This window comes from Nerophis lumbriciformis, linkage group LG08 (assembly GCF_033978685.3).
Source record: "Nerophis lumbriciformis linkage group LG08, RoL_Nlum_v2.1, whole genome shotgun sequence".
NCBI classification, from domain to species: domain Eukaryota; kingdom Metazoa; phylum Chordata; class Actinopteri; order Syngnathiformes; family Syngnathidae; genus Nerophis; species Nerophis lumbriciformis.
Window position 1 is genome coordinate 144,170 of NC_084555.2, and position 21,420 is coordinate 165,589.

The 21,420-nt window shown below is 41.0% G+C and overlaps 1 protein-coding gene across 2 annotated transcripts in view; it reads left to right on the plus strand.

Moving 5' to 3' along the window:
- The window catches only part of LOC133611220 (receptor expression-enhancing protein 6), a 36,983-nt gene extending 15,920 nt beyond the window's left edge, over positions 1-21,063 (plus strand). Inside the window, exons 4-6 of one of the 2 annotated variants that reach the window (XM_061967917.2) lie at positions 6,288-6,426; positions 9,407-9,597; positions 20,652-21,063. In XM_061967917.2, the coding sequence (XP_061823901.1) occupies positions 6,288-6,426; positions 9,407-9,597; positions 20,652-20,658 (337 nt within the window). In that variant the 3' untranslated portion in view covers positions 20,659-21,063. The remainder of the gene's footprint in view (positions 1-6,287; positions 6,427-9,406; positions 9,598-20,651) is intronic. The other variant, XM_061967916.2, reaches the window with a different exon arrangement.
- Positions 21,064-21,420: the final 357 nt, after the last annotated feature.

Genomic DNA, 21,420 nt, shown 5'->3' on the forward strand with positions numbered 1-21,420 from the left:
ACACAACGGCAGTGACTAGGATGGCGGAAGCGGGGATCGAACCTGCAACCCTCAAGTTGCTGGCACGGCCGCTCTACCAACCGAGCTATACCGCCATGAAGCAAGCAGGGGTGTAATGATTTGTTTTAACGATTTGATTCAGAACTTGTGGTTGCCGATACAATTCAGGGATTCAGGGACAATATTTTTTTTTTTTAACGATACGATCCGTAACGAATCAGTGAGTTATAATCGATTCAGTAACTTTTAGCAAAAAAATTCAGTCAGTGTGAAATAAACACTGAATATTGGACACTGCAGGTAAAGTTTCCTATAATAATTACATTTCTTGTACCGCATTTTTCGGAGTATAAGTCGCTCCGGAGTATAAGTCGCACTGGCCGAAAATGCATAATAAAGAAGGAAAAAAAACATATATAAGTCGCACTGGAGTATAAGTCGCATTTTTTGGGGAAATTTATTTGATAAAAGCCAACACCAAGAATAGACATTTGACAGGCAATTTAAAATAAATAAAGAATAGTGAACAACAGGCTGAATAAGTGTACGTTATATGAGGCATAAATAACCAACTGGTATGTTAACGTAACATATTATGGTAAGAGTCATTCAAATAACTATAACATATAGAACATGCTATACGTTTACCAAACAATCTGTCACTCCTAATCGCTAAATCCCATGAAATCTTATACGTCTAGTCTCTTACGTGAATGAGCTTAAAAATATTATTTGATATTTTACGGTAATGTGTTAATCATTTCACACGTAAGTCGCTCCTGAGTATAAGTCGTACCCCCGGCCAAACTATGAAAAAAAACTGCGACTTATAATCCGAAAAATACGGTAAGCAAATCAGGTATCAATGAATTATGGATTCAAACAAGCAAGTAAACAATCCATGGCCAATGAATCCACATCGTATTTGAATAAAGTGCAACAAACACTTTTAGGTTGAATTGACAAGTCAGGATACATTTTCTGCTCTCATTTTCAATATTCTAGCAATGTTCAATAAAACTACAATAACCAACATTTTAACAGTAGATTTACCTGCTACTTTTGCTGTTGTTTTTCAACATTGAAATAAGACAATATTAATATGAAAAATAACGTGCAACCAACATCTCTTAAGGTTGACTCTACTGTAGGTTTACCTGACAAATTAGGTGGACTCAAATATTTTCAGATTAAATGAGCAGTAGTTTGACCTGCTACTACCCTCCATTAAAAAAAAACAAAACAAAACAAAAAAAACACGGAGCATCATAAAGACATAAGGGAAGTGACAGCAGACAACTTTCAGCAATACCAGTGCTGGACAATTAATCACATTTTTAATTTCGATTTCGGCTTCTCATGAAAAGATCGAGCCGCGCAACGTGCACGCAAATTCCTGAGCTTGCGACGATGAAACAAAAGAGGAGCAAATGAGTGAGAAAAGAGCATGTATACGAGCAGTTTAAGTTGTCATTATAGTTGCTACTTGTCTGCCCTGCGTGTACTCTTCCCTGCCGCAGTGAAAGGAGAAGCTCGCGGCAGACATGAACTAGAGCGATTACTGCCCACCTCGTAGCCAGTCAGAATCTGTTCCCGTTTTCACTGCACACCAAATTGGATTGTTTTGCCCTCACGTGACACAGATCTGAATTTTTTAGGGCTGCAACAACTAATCGATTAAAATCGATTATAAAAATAGTTGGCGATTAATTTAGTCATCGATTCGTTGGATCTATGCTATGCGCATGCGCAGAGGCAATTTTTATTTTTATTTTTTGTATTATTTAAAAAAACAAAACAATTTATAAACCTTTATTTATAAACTGCAACATGTACAAACAGCTTAGAAACAATAATCAAAATAAATATGGTGCCACTATGCTGTTTTTTTTTTCCAATAAAATACTGGAAAGGTTAGAAATGTAGTTTGTCTCTTTTATCCGATTATTAATCGATTAATCGAAGTAATAATCGGCAGATTAATCGATTATCAAATTAATCGTTAGTTGCAGCCCTAAAAAAAAATTTTTCCAGTCTAAACGCTTCAATGTGCTTAAAATCTGATCTTTTGGCATCGGATTCAGGCCACATCAGGAGGTAGTCCTAAGTCCGGTTGGAATCGGATCTTTTCAAAAGTGACTTCAGTCTAAACGCAATCAGACCTGTATGTGACCTGAATGTGATTTTTTTTCGTCAGCTTTGGGCAAGCTACGTCATTCGTGTGCGCCAGAAAAACGCAGTCGCCAGCGGAAATGGATACTTCATCACAACACTCGGTTTCCATTTAAGACTGAATTTTCGATGCATCACTTGTCAATAGTGCGCAAATAATAGGTTAAATGTAATATATGAATATATATTTTGATTCCAAAGAAATGGCAATTGTCGAAAGACCGAAATTGACGCTGTGGCGCATTCGCTTACATGTGAGTTGAAAAATAAAGCTCCCGTAGATCCACGCTGATGTCCGTGTCTCTTCTACTTAACAGCCATAAAAAGATTACAACCCTCCCAAATATATTACACTATATACATACATCCATTCATACATGATATTACTGTGATTTAGGGCTATATAAATAAACATTGATTGATTGATTGATTACTTTTCATGTACAGAAACACTCATTTTTAAGGTGTTACGACTTTTATTTTATTTTGTAGTAGTGACTTCCTCCTGGTCAACTTCCTATGTTTTCACTTTATTGAAGTGCAAATGCAAGTGACGTCGAGGTACACTGAAGTCTGATAAAAATCACATTTTACTTGCAGTGTAAACAGTCAGCTGGAAAAAAATCAGATTTTGGGCCACTTTGGCCAGCAGTGTAAACGTAGTCTCTGTCTCTCCATCCATCCATTTTATACCGCTTGTCCCTATTGGGGTCGCGGGGGGTGCATTCGGGCGGTCAGCAGGGTACACCCTGGACAAATCGCCACCTCATCGCAGGGCCAACACAGATAGACAGACAACATTCACACTCACATTCACACACTAGGGCCAATTTAGTGTTGCCAATCAAACTATCCCCAGGTGCATGTCTTTGGAGGTGGGAGGAAGCTGGATGTTCAAATGTTTAAGCGTATTGCTCGTATGTCCTCTTGATGAAATATCAATCTTACGTATTACAAGTAGCGCGGTTCCAATCTTTTCTTGTAAAATGTCGTAAACCTCAGAGCGTTTGTTCCGCCCGGGCCCCGCCCTTTTGCTGTCTGACGTTATGTAAGGACGTCATTCCCATCCACGGCATTAAGAGAATCGTTTTTAAAAATTGGCAAGCAATTCCAAGACATTAATACACTGGGAACTGGTTCGGAACAAGAACGGTTTTTGATTCCATCCCCTATGTCAGGGGTCGGCAACCTTTACCAGTCAAAGAGACTTTTTGACCAGTTTCACAAATTTTAGAAAACAATGGGAGCCGCGAAAATTTTTTGAAATTTTAAATGTAATAACACTGCATACGAAGTTTTTTATTTGCTTTGTGCTATGTATAACCAGGGGTCTCAGACACGCTGCCCACACCTTTATGTGGAATTTGAAAGCTGGTGCGGCACGCGGGTTTTTATTTAATGGCGCTTGTCAGCGTCATGCGTGCCGTGATGGTACAGCATATAGCACCCACTACAGTCAGCGTGCCTGATCAGCCACACGTATGGGGCTCCCGCTTTGCTCACGTAAGCAACAGCATGGCATACTTGGTCAACAACCACACAGCTCACACTGACGGTGGCGGTATAAAAAAAAAACTTTAACACTCTTACTAATAATGCACCACACTGTGAACCCACACCAAACAAGAATGACAAACACATTTCGGGAGAACATCTGCACCGTAACACAACATAAACACAACAGGAAAAATACCCAGAATCCCATGCAGCCCTAACTCTTCCGGGATACATTATACACCCCCCCCCCCGCTACCAAACCTCGCCCACCTCAACCGACGCACAGAGGGGGGGGGCTATAATGTAGCCCGGAAGAGTCAGGGCTGCATGGGATTCTGGGTGTTTGTTCTGTTGTGTTTATGTTGTGTTAAGGTGCAGATGTTCTCCCGAAATGTGTTTGTCATTCTTGTTTGGTTTTGGTTCAAAGTGTGGCGCATTATTAGTAAGAGTGTTAAAGTTGTTTTATATGACCACCGTCAGTGTAACCTGTGTGGCTGTTGACCAAGTATGTATTGCTGTCACGTACGTGGGCAAGCCAAAGATGTATATTGTATAACAAGTATTGGGCTGGCACGCTGTTAATACATATTGTAGAGGGCGCCAAATGTTGTACCATCATGGCACGCCCTTATTATAGCCGTAAGGGTGAAAATCGGTGAATATTAATCCCGGGAGTATTCTGCGAGAGGCACTGAAATCCGGAAGTCTCACGGGAAAATTGGGGGGTTCAGCAAGTAAGCTGCTGAGCCGCATCAGAGTGATCAAAGAGCCGCATGCGGCTCCGGAGCCACGGGTTGCCGACCCCTGCCCTATGTATTATCGATACTTCTATTTCATTTAGCCATTTTTATGCTTGAAAATGCTTAGTTTAGGCCAAAAACACAAAGAATATGCTTTAAAAAAATCTGCCATAGAGTGAAGCTGCGAACATTGAAGTGTGATGCGGCGAAGGACAACTTTAGTATGATTAAAAAACATTTTTACAAATAAATGTCTCATCATAGATGTCTGTTTTTTCTTTGCAGTTGAACATATACAGTCGTGCTCATGACTTTACATACCCTTATGATTTCTTGGCCATTCTTCAGAGAATATGAATGATAACACAAAAACCTTTCTTCCACTCATGCTTAATGTTTGTGTGAAGCTATTTATTGGCAAACAACTGTGTTTACTCTTTTTAAATCAAAATGACAAAAGAGGGTACCCAAATGACCCTGATCAAAAGTTTCAATACCCCAGTGACTGTGATCTGATAACACGCACAAAAGTTGACACAAACAGGTTTGAATGGCTAATCAAGGTTCCAATCCTCACCTGTGACATGTTTGTTTGTAATTAAGGTGTGTGTAAAAGGTCAGTGAGTTTCTGGGCTTCTGACAGACCATTGCATCTTTCATCCAGTGCTGCACAGATGTTTCTGGATTCTGAGTCATGGGGAAGGCAAAATAATTGTCAAAGGATCTGCGAGAAAAGGTAATTGAACTGCATAAAACAGGAAAGGGGTGTAAAAAGATATCCAAGGAATTGAGAATGCCAATCAGCAGTGTTCAAACGCTGATTAAGAAGTGGAAAATGAGGGATTCAGGTAAACCAGCAAAGATTTCAGCCAGAACTGCCAGGAAAATTGTTCGAGATGCAAAGAAAAATCCACAAATATCTTAAGCTGAAATACAGGACTCTCTGAAAAATTGTGGTGTGGCTGTTTCAAGATGAACAATAAGGAGGCACTTGAAGAAAAATGGGCTGCATGGCTGTAAGCACAGAAACTCACTGACCTTTTATACACACACGTTAATTACAAACAAACATGTCACAGGTGAGGATTGGAACCTTGATAATCCATTCAAACCTCAACTTTTGTGCATGTTATCAGATCAAAGTCACTAGGGTATGTAAACTTTTGATCAGGGTCATTTGGGTGCTTTCTTTTGTCATTTTGATTTAAAAAGAGTAAACACAGTTGTTTGCCAATAAATAGCTTCACACAACTATTAAGCATGAGTGGAAGAACGGTTTTTGTGTTATCATTCATATTCTCTGAAGAATGGCCAAGAAATCATAAATTCTCCCAGGGTATGTAAACTTATGAGCACCACAGTACAGTATGAGGAAATGCAGTGTGTGATTGTGCTGAACTTTCACCACATTATGCAAATATAGGTGTTTTATTATTGTGCATCCTGTACAAGGGTCGGGGCACATCTGAATGGAATGCAGCCTTTGTTAAATGATTACGTATCATAGGTAACTTCTGTGCTCTTACTGTTGCTGCAGGCCATAATATTTGCAGTGAGCATATCCCAGTGATGAAATGACATAAATCACCTCGCTGCCTCCATGAATCCTAATGACTTTGCTCATCACCGAGGTTAATCACCACTCGGGTGGATTATCGTGTAATTAGTCGGACGCTTTCATAAGCTCTCAGGATGATTTATTTAAACGTCCCCTCAGCTTGTCGCGTAACACCGCCATCAGCAGGTCAATATTTTAACACATTCAGATGATGCAACGACAGAACTGCACAGCTTTTATTTTATCCATCCATCCATTTTCTACCGCTTGCCCCTCTATTTATATTTTTTCTAAATGTTGATGTGTGTCTTGTTTAACAGTATCAAAGCCATTGAGAGCACAGTGAAGGAGGATGACACGCAGTGGCTCACCTACTGGGTTGTGTATGGACTCTTCAGCATTGTAGAAGCCTTCTCTGACATCTTCCTCTTCTGGTTCCCCTTTTACTATGCTGGAAAGGTATCTTTATATATTTATGCTTTCCTTTTTTATTAGTAGGACTTGTGGGCCATGTTTCTCATTGATTCAGAAGTCAAACCTTCCCCTTGTATTGAAGCGTTCATGTTGTTGGGTGGGTAGACAGCTCCCTCTTGTGGACTTTACATCTAATGTCAACTTGGGAGAGCAAGTGGCAATTGTTGATTATAGTAATAGAAGCAAAATGATATGGCCTAAAATCTGTATTGCGATATATACTACAGCCTCCTGCAATACCGATATATAGCACAATATATTATTTGCTGTATAAATGATAAAAGAACACTGTCAAACTAGGTTACAAAGAGTCTTAATTTGGCTGCTGACATCATACTTGCCAACCTTGAGACCTCCGATTTCGGGAGGTGTGGGGGCGTGGTCGGGGGGTTGTGGTTGGGGTGGGGGCGTGGTTGGGGGTGTGGTTAAGAGGGGAGGAGTATATTTACAGCTAGAATTCACCAAGTATATATAAGAAATACTTGACTTTCAGTGAATTCTAGCTATATATATATATATATCCATCCATCCATCCATCTTCTTTCGCTTATCCGAGGTCGGGTCGCGGGGGCAGCAGCCTAAGCAGGGAAGCCCAGACTTCTCTCTCCCCAGCCACCTCGTCCAGCTCTTCCTGTGGGACCCCGAGGCGTTCCCAGGCCAGCCAGGAGACATAGTCTTCCCAACGTGTCCTGGGTCTTCCCCGTGGCCTCCTACCGGTCGGACGTGCCCTAAACACCTCCCTAGGGAGGCATCCTGACCAGATGCCCGAACCACCTCATCTGGCTCCTCTCGATGTGGAGGAGCAGCGGCTTTACTTTGAGCTCCTCCCGGATGGCAGAGCTTCTCACCCTATCTCTAAAGGAGAGCCCCGCCACCCGGCGGAGGAAACTAATTTCGGCCGCTTGTACCCGTGATCTTGTCCTTTCGGTCATAACCCAAAGCTCATGACCTTAGGTGAGGATGGGAACGTAGATCGACCGGTAAATTGAGAGCTTTGCCTTCCGGCTCAGCTCCTTTTTCACCACAACGGATCGATACAGCGTCCGCATTACTGAAGACGCCGCACCGATCCGCCTGTCGATCTCACGATCTACTCTTCCCTCACTCGTGAACAAGACTCCGAGGTACTTGAACTCCTCCACTTGGGGCAAGATCTCCTCCCCAACCCGGAGATGGCACGCCACCCTTTTCCGGGCGAGAACCATGGACTCGGACTTGGAGGTGCTGATTCTCATATATATATATATATATATATATATGTATGTATGTATGTATGTGTATATATATATATATATATATATATATATGTATGTATGTATGTATGTATGTATGTATGTATGTATGTATGTATATATATATGTATATATATATGTATGTATGTATGTATATATATGTATATATATATGTGTATATGTAAATAAGAGAAATACTTGAATTTCAGTGTTCATTTATTTACACATATACACACACATAACACTCATCTACTCATTGTTGAGTTAAGGGTTGAATTGTCCATCCTTGTTCTATTCTCTGTCACTATTTTTCTAACCATGCTGAACACCCTCTCTGATGATGCATTCTGCTTCGTCTCCTTGTCGTTTGCGCAGTTGTGCACTGCACTCTCTAAAAGCCATAGATGTTATTGTCACATATGCATGTACAGTAGATGGCGGCTTAAGCTATTCAACAGATTACGCATGTATTGAAACGGATGGTTGTAGTGTGGAGGCAGGTAGCGAAAACGGCAAGGTTTGGTTGATATTAGGGATGTCCAATAATGGCTTTTTGCCGCTATCCGATATTCCGATATTGTCCAACTCTTTAATTACTGATTCCGATATCAACCGATACCGATATCAACTGATACCGATATATACAGTTGTGGAATTAACACATTATTATGCCTAATTTGGACAACCAGGTATGGTGAAGATAAGGTCTTTTTTTTAAATAAAATAAATTAAGATAAATTTAAAAATATTATTGAATAAAAAAGAAAGTAAAACAATATAAAAACAGTTACATAGAAACTAGTAATTAATGAAAATTAGTCAAATTAACTGTTAAAGGTTTTGACCGATACTACAAACTTGGGTAATGATCCAACACCAACTAGTTACGGGGCAGTATTGGTCATACCAGTGCTGTTACTTGGAAATTTTCAACATCATTGAATGATTACATTTTAAATCACAATTATAATCAGACTAAAACACAAGATGATAGTGTAATAATAACAAATAATATTTAAATAATAATGGATTAGATTTTATATCGCGCTTTTCTATTATTGGATACTCAAAGCGCTCACAGAAATGATTTTCTTCTATTGACATTGATATAAATCCTATGGTTTTTGCCCTTAAAGTCCTCCTGTGTCCAGGGACTAATTTCCTTAGTTTGTAAACTAACAAAAACAACAGACTTTTTGATAATAATAAAAAAAAATACTCTAACCACTGTAGTATCGACTACATCGGGAGAATGTACTTGGTATCATTACTGTGTATATTTTGATTGATACACTTGGCTTTTGTTTACATTCACATGCTTTATCATGCGGTTAGTATAACCTCCCTAAAAGTGTGTAGTGTAGCGTGTTAGTGTCCAGTGATAATTATACCTGTAAGAAACATAGTTTATTTGCCGCCAAATAAGTGAGGATTGCTGACTTGGAAGCATCTGCACTGTGGAGGGACGTTAGCCGTTAGCGATGGCGGCACATTGCGCTGAGGTCGCGTTTGTTCACGGGACACAGCCAAGATGTGTATCAACATGCATCATCACAATATAACGATAGTATTAAAAACTGTTGTCAGATAAATTCATATTGTACATATCGTGCAACCCTAGTCTGGGCCAATCAATTCTGGGAACCTGAATGACCTCCGAATCATATTGTGAAGGCTCTAGTCTTTGCCAAAAGATCTGAATTTTTTCGTAAACGTCATCTCTCTCCCCTCAGTGCGCATTCCTCATCTGGTGCATGTCTCCGGTGACGTGGAACGGCTCCGACATCTTGTACAAGCGTGTCATCCGCCCCTTTTTCCTGAAACACCAGGCCGCCATGGACAGCGTGGTGAGCGACCTCACCGCCACGGCCACGAGCGTGTCAGAAAGCGTCAGAAAGGAGGGTGAGATACCAACAGTGCACATGCAAGTACCACCACATTTATATACTTGGATACTCTCTGGCATGCAGCGGCAGCAGCCTTTCTCCTCCTGCATGCTGAACTCGACATGCATACCTCACATTCACTTTTCAAATTAACCATTTCGCCAAAGTACACACCCATCATTTCAGCAACCATTTCTTCATACCGTATCTTCTCCAGACACAATATTGTAGAACGCTGGCAAGAACACGGCGTAGTCACTGTACTGCTTGTATAGTACAGTTGATTTACTATCCACTGAAAATGAGTCGACACACAATCATTATTGTGTAAATTGTGGGCAACACAATATTTAGTATGAGTACGATTGTTATTTATCACTGCCTTAATCCTCTTGGAGATGGACCTAATTCTGATTTCGCCCACAGTCAACGGACGATCAGTCGAATTTGCAGAGTTGTTATTTAAGAGAACAAATGCGGATATTTAGTAATATACTGAATGGTCACTAGGTATCAGTAATGTCATATATGTATGTATAAAGTGTATCAATCTTAACCTAATTGAAGATAATTATAATACGAATACAACTAGTATTTCATGAACGTAAACTAAAAAAGATCTGATTTACTACTTTTCTACCTTAAAATGAACAGCGGTAGATCACATGACTTAAAGACTGCATCTTTGCCTTGATCTAATTCAAATCATCAAAGGGGAACATTATCACCAGACCTATGTAAGCGTCAATATATACCTTGATGTTGCAGAAAAAAGACCATATATATTTTTAACCGATTTCCGAACTCTAAATGGGTGAATTCTGGCGAATTAAAAGCCTTTCTATTATTCGCTCTCGGAGCGATGACGTCGCATCGGGAAGCAATCCGCCATTTTCTCACTTTCGTCGGTGTGTTGTCGGAGGGTGTAACAACACGAACAGGGACGGATTCAAGTTGCACCAGTGGCCCAAAGATGCGAAAGTGGCGAGAAATTGGACGGAATTTGTTCAAAATACGAGGGTGTGGGGAAAGCCGACTAAATGGTCAGTCGTTTGTTCCGCACACTTTACCGACGAAAGCTATGCTACGACAGAGATGGCAAGAATGTGTGGATATCCTGCGACACTCAAAGCAGATGCTGACATCAACTCCAAAACTGGACAGATCAGCTTTCAGGAAAAGAGAGCGGATGAGGGTATGTCTACAGAATATATTAATTGATGAAAACTTCATTCATTACTCGCGGTTTTATGTAAATTATTATACATAAACTGTGTTTACCAATAATTTAGCTTAAAAACATTTATTTTTTTCAATCATTCGAGTGCATTCGGGTAGTCTTGTGTAATGCAGTATTTTGTGTCTATTTAGGTATGGTTAACCTGAGTGCTGAAATCGTGGAAAAATATATGTTCTTAGCGCGCCTGAAATGGGCTGTCTGCACTCTCAAAGTGCATGTTGTTGCCAAATGTATTTCATATGCTGTAAACCTAGTTCATAGTTGTTAGTTTCCTTTAATGCCAAACAAACACATACCAATCGTTGGTTGGAAGGCGATCGCCCAATTCGTCCTCGCTTTCTCCCGTGTCGCTGGCTGTCGCGTCGTTTTCGTCGGTTTCGCTTGCATACGGTTCAAACCGATATGGCTCAATAGCTTCAGTTTCTTCTTCAATTTCGTTTTCGCTACCTGCCTCCACACTACAACCATCCGTTTCAATACATGCGTAATCTGTTGAATCGCTTAAGCCGCTGAAATCCGAGTCTGAATCCGAGCTAATGTTGCTATACCTTGCTGTTCTATCCGCCATGTTTGTTTGTATTGGCATCACTGTGTGACGTCACAGGAAAATGGACGGGTGTATATAACGATGGTTAAAATCAGGCACTTTGAAGCTTTTTTTAGGGATATTGCGTGATGAGTAAAATTTTGAAAAAAACTTTGAAAAATAAAATAAGCCACTGGGAACTGATTTTTAATGGTTTTAACCCTTCTGAAATTGTGATAATGTTCCCCATTAACATTGTTATTCATACTTTATTTAGTAATGTATGAACTAAACGTCCATAGACAATGTTATTACAGTGGCTACGGAAAGTATTCAGACCCCTTTAAATGTTTCACTCTTTGTTTCATTTGAGCCATTTGCTAAAATAAAAAAAAATCATATTATATGTCATTAATGTACACTCGGCATCCCATCATGACAGGTAAAAAACAAATGTAGAATTCTTTGCAAATTTATGAAATATTAAAAAAAAATCACATGTAAACAAGTATACAGACCCTTTGCTCAATACTTTGTTGATGCACCTTTGGCAGCAATTACACCTATATTTGGGTAGTTTCGCCCATTCCTCTTTGCCCTTTTCTCCTTGCAGCACCTCTCAAACTCAATCAGATTGTAGAGGAAGCGTTGGTTTTCAGGATGGCTCTGTACATTGCCTGAGCTTCCACCTTATTGTGGTAGAGGAGTTAAAGTGTCCCACTGACCCTCGGAGCTATGTTGTCTGTGGGCTTCTATGCTCTGGACAAACAGGTCATATAGGTAAGACATAGACAAAAAGCAGCTCGAAGACCTTTGGAGTCCCTAGAGGAAGTACTGTAGAGTGCTCCCCCAGGTGATTCCCTTGTTCTGCTGGGGGACTTCACGCTCACATTGGCAACGGCCGTGAAACCTGGAGAGGCGTGTTTGGGAGAAACAGCCGCCCGGATCTAAACCTGAGTGTTTTGTTATTGGACTTCTGTGCTTGTCACAGATTATCCATAAGGAACACCATATGTGCACTTGGCACCGTGACATCCTAGGCGATGATCGACTTTGTATTTGCAGCCTCGTGTTTTGGACACTCTGGTGAAGAGAGGGGCAGAGCTTTCCATAGATCACCACCGGGTGGTGAGTTGGCTCCGATGGTGGGGGAGGATGCCGGTCTGTCCTGGCAGGCACAAACGCATTGTGAGGGTCTGCTGGGAACATCTAGCAGTGTCTCCAGCTAGATAGAGTTTCAATTCCCACCTCTGGATGAACTTGGAATATGTCACAAGGGAGGTGCTGGAAATTGAGTCTAAGTGGACCATGTTCCGTGCCTCGAGTGTTGAGACGGCCGATCGGAGCTGTGGCTGCTAGGTGGTTGGAGCCTGTTGTGGTGGCAATTCCAGAACCCGCTGGTGGACCCCAGCGGTGAGGGATGTCGTCAAGCTGCAGGAGTCTTACCAGGTCCCTTTGGCCAGTGGGATTCCGGAGGCAGCAGATCGGTACCGAGAGGCCAAGTAGTGTGCAACTTCGGCGGTTGCACAGGCAAAAACTTGGACATAGGAGGAGTTCGGGGAAACTATGGAAAACGACTTCTGGACTACTTCGCAAGTCTGGTCCACCAGCCGCCACCTCAGGAGGGTGAAGCAAATCACTGTCAACACCACGTACGGTGGGGATGGTGTGCTGCTGACCTCGATTCAGGATGGTGTGGATCGGTGGAGGCAATACTTCAAAGACCTCCTACATCCCACCTACACATGTTCCTATGAGGAAGCAGTGCCTGGAGAATCTGTGGTGGACTCTCCTATTTCTGGGGCGCAGGTTTCTGAGGTAGTTAAAAAGCTCCTCGCTGGCAGGGCCAAGGGGCTGAATGAGATCTGCCCAGAGTTCCTTAAGGCTTTGGATGCTGTGGGGCTGTCTTTGTTGACAAGATTTTGCAACATTGCGTGAACATTGGGGGCGGTGCCTCTGCATTGGCAGACCGCGGTGGTGGTTCTTCTCTTTAAGAAGGGGGAACCGCGGGGTGTGTTCCAACTATCGTGTGATCATACCCCTCAGCCTTTCCGATGACGTCTATTCAGGCGTATTGGAGAGGAGGCTACGCCTAATAGTCGAACCTCTGTTTTCATCCTGGTCGTGGAACTGTGCATCAGCTCTTTACTCTCTGCAGGATACTCGAGGGTGCATGGGAGTTTGCCCAACCAGTCTACATGTGCTTTGTGGACTTGGAGAAGGTATTTGATCGTGTCCCTTTGGGAGGTCCTGTGGGTAGTGCTCAAGAAGGATGGGGTATCGGACCGCCTGATCCGTTCCACATACGATCAGTGTCAGAGCTCGGTCCGCATTGCCGGCACGGCAGTAAGTCGGACCCGTTTCCGGTGAGCGTTGGACTCCGCCACGACTGCTCCTTTTCACCGGTTCTGTTCATACCTTTTATGGAGAAGATATTGCCCCAAGTGAAGGAACTAATGTACCTCGGAGTCTTGTCAAGTGAGTAAAAAGTGAATCGTGAGATCGACAGGCTGGTTGGAGCAGCGTCTGCAGTAATGCGGACCCTGTATCAATCCGTCGTGGCGAAGAAAGAGCTTAGCCGGAAGGCAAAGCTCTCAATTTACCAGTTGATCTACGGTTCCATCCTCACCTATGGTCATGAGCTTTGGGTTAAGACCAAAAGGACAAGATCACGGGTACAAGTGGCTGAAATGAGTTTACTCCGTCAAGTGGCGGGGCTCTCCCTTAGAGATAGGGTGAGACACTCTGTCATTCGGGAGGACCTCAGAGTAAAGCCGCTGCTCCTCCACATCAAGAGGAGCCAGATGAGGTGGTTCGGGTATCTGGTCAGGATGCCCCCCGAACGCCTCCCTGTGGAGGTGTATAGGGCACGTCCGACCGATAGGCCACGGGGAAGACCCAGGACACGTTGGAGGGGACTACGTCGACCAGCTGGTCTGGGAACGCTTTGGGATCCCCCGGGAGGAGCTGGACAACATGGCTGGGTGGAGGGAAGTTTGGGATTCTCTGCTGAGGCTGCTGCCCCCGCGACCCGACCTCGGAAAAGCGGAAGAAGATAGATGGATGGATGGATTTAAAAAAAATGTGCAATAAATTCTACACTCCTGTTTTTTTCTGTCAAGATGGAGTGCTGAGTGTTGATGAGAAAGAAAATGAACCTTTTTGATTTTTGCAAATGGCTGCAATGAAACAGAGTGAAACATTTTTAGGGGTGTGAATACTTTTCGTACCCACTGTATGTCTATGACGATCATAATAAACACAAGTGTCTTTCAAACACATTAAAACATTACCAACAACAGTAATCAGTTAGATCCGAAGCTTCACAGTCATGAGCTGTAACCTTCTCTCCTATTCACATTCCAAAAAGCTACACAAAAAACTGGGACTTCACGTGCAGGTGTAAAACGGGAAGAAACCAAATGATTTGAAAAAGTGCTTGGAAATATACTGAATGTTTTTAAAGATGTTCATTGTAATCCTAACCTCAAAAAGCACAGGATTTCCACAAGAATTGGAAAACAAATACTGTATTGATGTTTTACTCATTTTATGCCACATAGACCTAAAAGTAGACTAGATGGCAGCAAAAGCACGTACTTTGCGCTTATTGTGAAATTACTGGACAGTTTTAATTATAACTAATATTTAGGGCTGGGCGATAAAAACAATATCAATCCATATTGCAGTAGACACGTAATTGATATTAATAAAAAATGCGTCTTAATAAAACGTTCAATATATATATATTTTTCCTTCTTTGTCGGAAGAAACCGGAAGCAAGGTTGGTTGCATGAACAGAGTCACTCGCTTTCTGGTAACCAAGCAACGCAGGAAGTGATCACTGATCAGTGGGAGTGACACGCTAACAGCCAATCAGGTAACAGTACTAGTATTAATCAAGTTTGGTTGCGCCATTTTGTTGTCCTGGCTTGATTCTGTGCATGGAGTGAGAAGAGAAAGTAAAAGTGAGTGCTGTAGAGAGCGAAAAAAAAATTGTGAATAAATCAGGAAAAGTCACCTCGACAGTTTCAGTTTTTATCGAACATACGATACAATGTAATGCATCAGTTGTTTCATTACAGCACGTCCGAAAAGGAGTAAGAAGAAGCAGAGCTTATTTAATCCTACCCCTTTTCGTTTCATATCAATTTATCCAATTTATTTCTCTGTTTGTAACAGATTAGTGAATAAATAAATTAATAATATACCATAAGTAAACAAATATTAAATACATAAATAATCATCGCAAAAAAAAAAAAGGTTGAAGTTGTTCATCATAATTGTTCTTTGCACTTTGTGAACACTTGTAGTTTGAACAGTCTCTTAAACTGAATCATATTGGTGCTTTCTTTGCGTAATCCATTCCATAATTTATTTTCCACATACTGATATGCTAAAGGTCTTAAGTGTCGTACGGGCATACAAATGTTTTAAATTAGATTTTCTTTTAAGGTTATATTTCTCTTCTTTTGTTGAAAAGAATTGTTGAACATTCTTGGGTAGCAGGTTATAGTTTGCTTTGTGCATCATTTAAGCTGTATGCAAAAGCACCAAGTCGTTAAATTTCAATATTTTTGATTCAATACATAAAGGGTTTGTATGTTCTCTATATCCAACATTATGTATTATTATTCTAATTGGTCTTTTTTGTAACACCGTTAGTGAATAAAGCGCACATTTGTAGTTGTTTCCCCATATTTCTGCACAATAACTCAGATATGGTAACACTAGCGAGCAGTAGAGAATATGGACTGATTTTTGGTCCAGAACATATTTTGCTTTATTCAATAATGACGTGTTACTTGCTATTTTATGGTGTATATTTTTAACATGAGGTTTGCAGTTCATTTTATCATCTATTATTACACCCAAAAATGTGTTTTCTCTTCCCCTTTAATTAGGGCCCGCATGGCCCAATGTATAAGGACTCCCAAAGGGAGTCCTTATGCAATGGGACATAAGGACCTATTGAATGTGAAACGTTTTATTCTTTATTATTATTATTATTATTATTATTCTTCCGCCGCCTCTTTGAGCACTAATTTGACCCCCATGCTTCAAATCTCACCATATTTGACCCACCCATCAGGACCTGCGAAAATGGTCTTTTAATTAAAAAAAACGAACCCCAAAACTCAAAATTGCGCTCTAGCGCCCCCTAGGAAAAAAACAAACTAGACTGCCTATATCTCCCACTAGGAAGATCGGAGAAACATGAAACAAAAACCTCTATGTAGGTCTGACTTAGACCTAGTTTGTATTTGTGTTTGACTTTCTCTTCTACTGTTACCGAATAAAATTATTTTACTTTTACTGAGATTCAAAGATAGTCGGTTTGTGTCAAACCCATCTTTTTAATGTGTTAATCTCTTCTGTTATTATTTGTATTAGCTTTTGGGTGTTCTCTCCTGAACAAAACGTATCATCTGCAAATAACACTAACTTTAAGGCCTTTGTAACTTTACAAATGTAGTTTATATAAAGAGTGAACAATTCTGGTCCCAGTATTGATCCCTGAGGTACGCCACAAGATAATTTCAGCTCTGTAGACGTGTGTTCAACTATCTTCACATATTGCTTCCTGTTGGTTAATTAGCTTCTTACTCAGTTCAAGACCATACCGTTCTAATTTGTTTAAGATAATGTGATTGATTGTGTCAAATGCCTTTCTTAAATCCATAGGGCAATTTTTAAAATGTTTTGAAACGTTCCGTAGTCAGACTAATGTGGTGTGTAGATGACGCAAGCCGCTCATCTTCACCAAGACTGGTAATACCACACCACCTTAGTTAGCCGTGCTCACTCTTTAGAGCAGTGGTCGCCAACCTTTTTGTAACTGCGGACCAGTCAACACTTGAAAATTTGTCCCACGGACTGGGAGGGGGGTGGTTATGGTATTTTTATTTATTTTTTATTGACATTAAAAAATACAATCATGCGTGCTTACGGACTGTATCCCTGCAGACTGTATTGATATATACTGATATATAAGGAACCAGAATATTAATAACAGAAAGAAACAACCTTTTTGTGTGCATGAGTGTGAATGGAGGAGGGAGCTTTTTTGGGTTGGTGCACTAATTGTAAGTGTATCTTGTGTTTTTTATGTTGATTTAATAAAAAATAACATATATATTTATTTTTTATTTTTTCCACGGCCCGGTGGTTGGGGACCACTGCTTTAGAGCACACTTGTAACTTCTTGGCACTAAACCTCCAGAAATGAGATCTTCTCAGGTTTCTCTGTTTATATTTTCACACTTCGCACTATTGTGTTACACTTTAAGCATTTCTTACATATTCCTTATTTTTGCCCCTTTATTTTAAGAGGTTATTGTTAAGTGTTCAATGTGATTTTAGAATTTTACATACATTGTTTTCCATGGTTGCGTTGACATTTTATTTTCCTTTATGCCTTGCTAGCTGAGGGGATCATAATCACAGGAAGGTTACATTTGAAATAAAAATGTTCACATTATATATTTTTCTCCTGGTTCTTATTTTTGATGGGTCATAAATAATTATAAATAATTATAATAAATAATTATAAATAATTATCGATATCGACCAAACACTTATATCATGATATCACCCAGCCCGACTAATAATAGTAATAATTTATTACAAGTATAGACTTCCTTATGGTTCTGTTGTCCACAAGTTGCAGACATTCTTTGTGTATGTTTTACGCTTAAGGTGTTTGTCTATCTCAAACATTCATGTATGCTCCAACACCCCCGCACATTAAGATAAATAATTGTGAAGTGAAGTGAATTATATTTATATAGCGCTTTTTCTCTAGTGACTCAAAGTGCTTTACATAGTGAAAGCCAATATCTAAGTTACATTTAAACCAGTGTGGGTGGCACTGGGAGCAGGTGGGTAAAGTGTCTTGCCCAAGGACACAACGGCAGTGACTAGGATGGCGGAAGCGGGGATCGAACCTGGAACCCTCAAGTTGCTGGCACGGACACTCTACCAACCGAGCGATACCGCCCCCTAATTAAGGATTATATAAACATAAAAACCGTAAAAGATTACATAAACATGTAAATACCGTACTTTTCGGGCCTTACGGCACACAGGATTCGAAGGCATGTCGAAGCACGGTACGCCTGACTACGGTAGCAGTATTGCACCGACAATCCATCAAGCGGTGCGTCTTCGTAGCTTATCAAAGTATTATTGAAACATTTTGACAGACTTTTGAAGCGCCCTCTGTAATATTTTATATTCTCAATGAAATATCAAAGTTTTGGGCTTGCTTTGCCAGCATCTTTATTGAACAGTTGTCAGTCAACTTTCAATCCACACGTACCGTATTTTTCGGACTATAAGTCGCAGTTTTTTTTCAGTCAGGAGCGACTTATGTGTGAAATTATTAACACATTACCGTAAAATATCAAATATTATTTAGCTCATTCACGTAAGAGACTAGGCCAGGGGTCGGCAACCTTTACCAGTCAAAGAGCCATTTTGACCAGTTTCACAAATTATAGAAAACAATGGGAGCCGCAATAATTTTTTGAAATTTTAAATGAAATAACACTGCATACAAAGTTTTTTTTTTGCTTTGTGCTATGTATAAACCAGGGGTCTAAGACACGTTGCCCACACCTTTATGTGGAATTTGAAAGCTGGTGCGGCACGCGGGTTTTAAATGAATGGCTCAGCGTCATGCGTGCCATGATGGTACAGCATTTAGCACCCACTACAGCCAGCGTGCCTGATCAGCCACACGCTGTATGGGGCTTCCGCTTGCTCACGTAGGTGACAGCAAGGCATATTTGGTCAACAACCACACAGGTCACACTGACGGTGGCGGTATAAAAAAACAAAAAACTTTAACACTCTTACTAATAATGCGCCACACTGTGAACCCACACCAAACAAGAATGACAAACACATTTCGGGAGAACATCTGCACCGCAACACAACATAAACACAACAGGACAAATACCCAGAATCCCATGCAGCCCTAACTCTTCCGGGATACATTATACACCCCCCGCTACCAAACAGAGAGGGGGGGGCGGGGGTGATGTGTGAGGGAGCAGGGTTGGGGTGGGGGCGGGGTTTGGTGGTAGCAGGGGTGTATAATGTAGCCCGGAAGAGTCAGGGCTGCATGGGATTCTGGGTGTTTGTTCTGTTGTGTTTATGTTGTGTTAAGGTGCAGATGTTCTCCTGAAATGTGTTTGTCATTCTTGTTTGGTTTTGGTTCAAAGTGTGGCGCATTATTAGTAAGAGTGTTAAAGTTGTTTTATATGACCACCATCAGTGTAACCTGTGTGGCTGTTAACCAAGTATGCCTTGCTGTCACGTACGTGTGCAAGCAGATGATGTAAATTGTATTACAAGTGTTCGTCTGGCACGCTGTTAATACATATTGTAGGGTGCACCAAATGTTGTACCATCATGGCACGCCCTTATTATAGCCATAAGGGTGAAAATCGGTGAATATTAATCCCGGGAGTTTTCTGCGAGAGGCAGTGAAATCCGGAAGTCTCACGGGAAAATTGGGGGGTTCAGCAAGTAAGCTGCTGAGCCGCATCAGAGTGATCAAAGAGCCGCATGCGGCTCCGGAGCCGCGGGTTGCCGACCCCTGGACAAGACGTATAAGATTTCATGGGATTTAGCGATTAGGAGTGACAGATTGTTTGGTAAACGTATAGCATGTTCTATATGTTATAGTTATTTGAATGACTCTTACCATAATATGTTACGTTAACATACCAGTTGGTTATTTATGCCTCATATAACGTACACTTATTCAGCCTGTTGTTCACTATTCTTTATTTGTTTTTAAATTGCCTTTCAAATGTCTATTCTTGGTGTTGGGTTTTATCAAATAAAGTTCCCCAAAAAATGCGACTTATATATGTTTTTTTCCTTCTTTATTGTGTATTTTCGGCAGGTGCGACTTATACTCCGAAAAATACGGTATCTGTTATGTGTGACTGCCATCTGCTGGTCACACTTAGTCCAACAAATACAGTACATGAAACTAGCAAGTGAAGACACCAGATGTTTGTATACTACATTACACAGAAGGCTGTAGACCGGAACATGCTATGCGGTAGAATAGTAATCATGCGTTTGAGCAATAGAGAGTTTATTAATTGTTTACATGTTGTTGGTCCTGCGTCGTCTACACAAGAAACAAAGTATCTCTAAGCTGTCGTACTGTTCCTTGAAGATGTGCTGTGATAAAAAAATGCTTGCTGAAATGTGGTGTGCACCTTTTTGTGAGCTATTTTACATTTCCAATTTAGAATTTGCAGAACATTTTTGAAATTATTCTTCTCTTTTTTTTTTGTCTTCAGCTGTTAATCGGGCTCTCAACCATGACAAGGACCAGTGAGGAACTTGGGGAAAGTCTTGTGTGATTTCTGTGTGTATGAGACAAAGTGAATGTGTGGGGGGTTTTTTTTGCGAATGTGTGTGTGTTTACGTCCTCTGGCATGGAAGTGAATTATGAATCAAAGCTCATATCAAGCAATTCACTGCTGTCGGTACGATGAGCACAAATGTGAACATTTAGTCGGACCATTTAAGACTGGAAACAAAAAGCTTTATTATATCGCATTGTTCTGTCGACGTCTTTTTTTTCAATCTCACCATGGTGAACTCGCGCATGTAGCAGCTCATTTTTTAAGATCTTTCCAATCGATGTCTTAATGTACATCTTCTAATGACGAAGACACAATAAAATGCAACCTTGACGAACTCTTCAAAGACGTCTTCTTCGGCCCTCTCGTTCCATCACAGTCTTGCTCATGACACGTTTTGACTCACTAAATTTCAACTGAGGTGGGGTTTTTTTCTTCTTTGAAGCAGCAGTGGGAGGAAAAGCTAGCCTGGCCCGTCGCCCCCTCAGAGCACATTTATGGCCATTCAGACAGCCTAACCGCCCAGACTTTAATTTGTGTTTGGCTCCGTTCACGCTTGAGAGGCCCCGAATGGCTCGCCCTTTGTGTTAGGGACACTGCAGAGAATGCACAGGAAATGGTGGACTGAGGCCATACACGCACACACACACACGCCGTATGCAAGAGGTGTCTGCTGTCACTTTCTTGTCTATTTTCCCTGCCC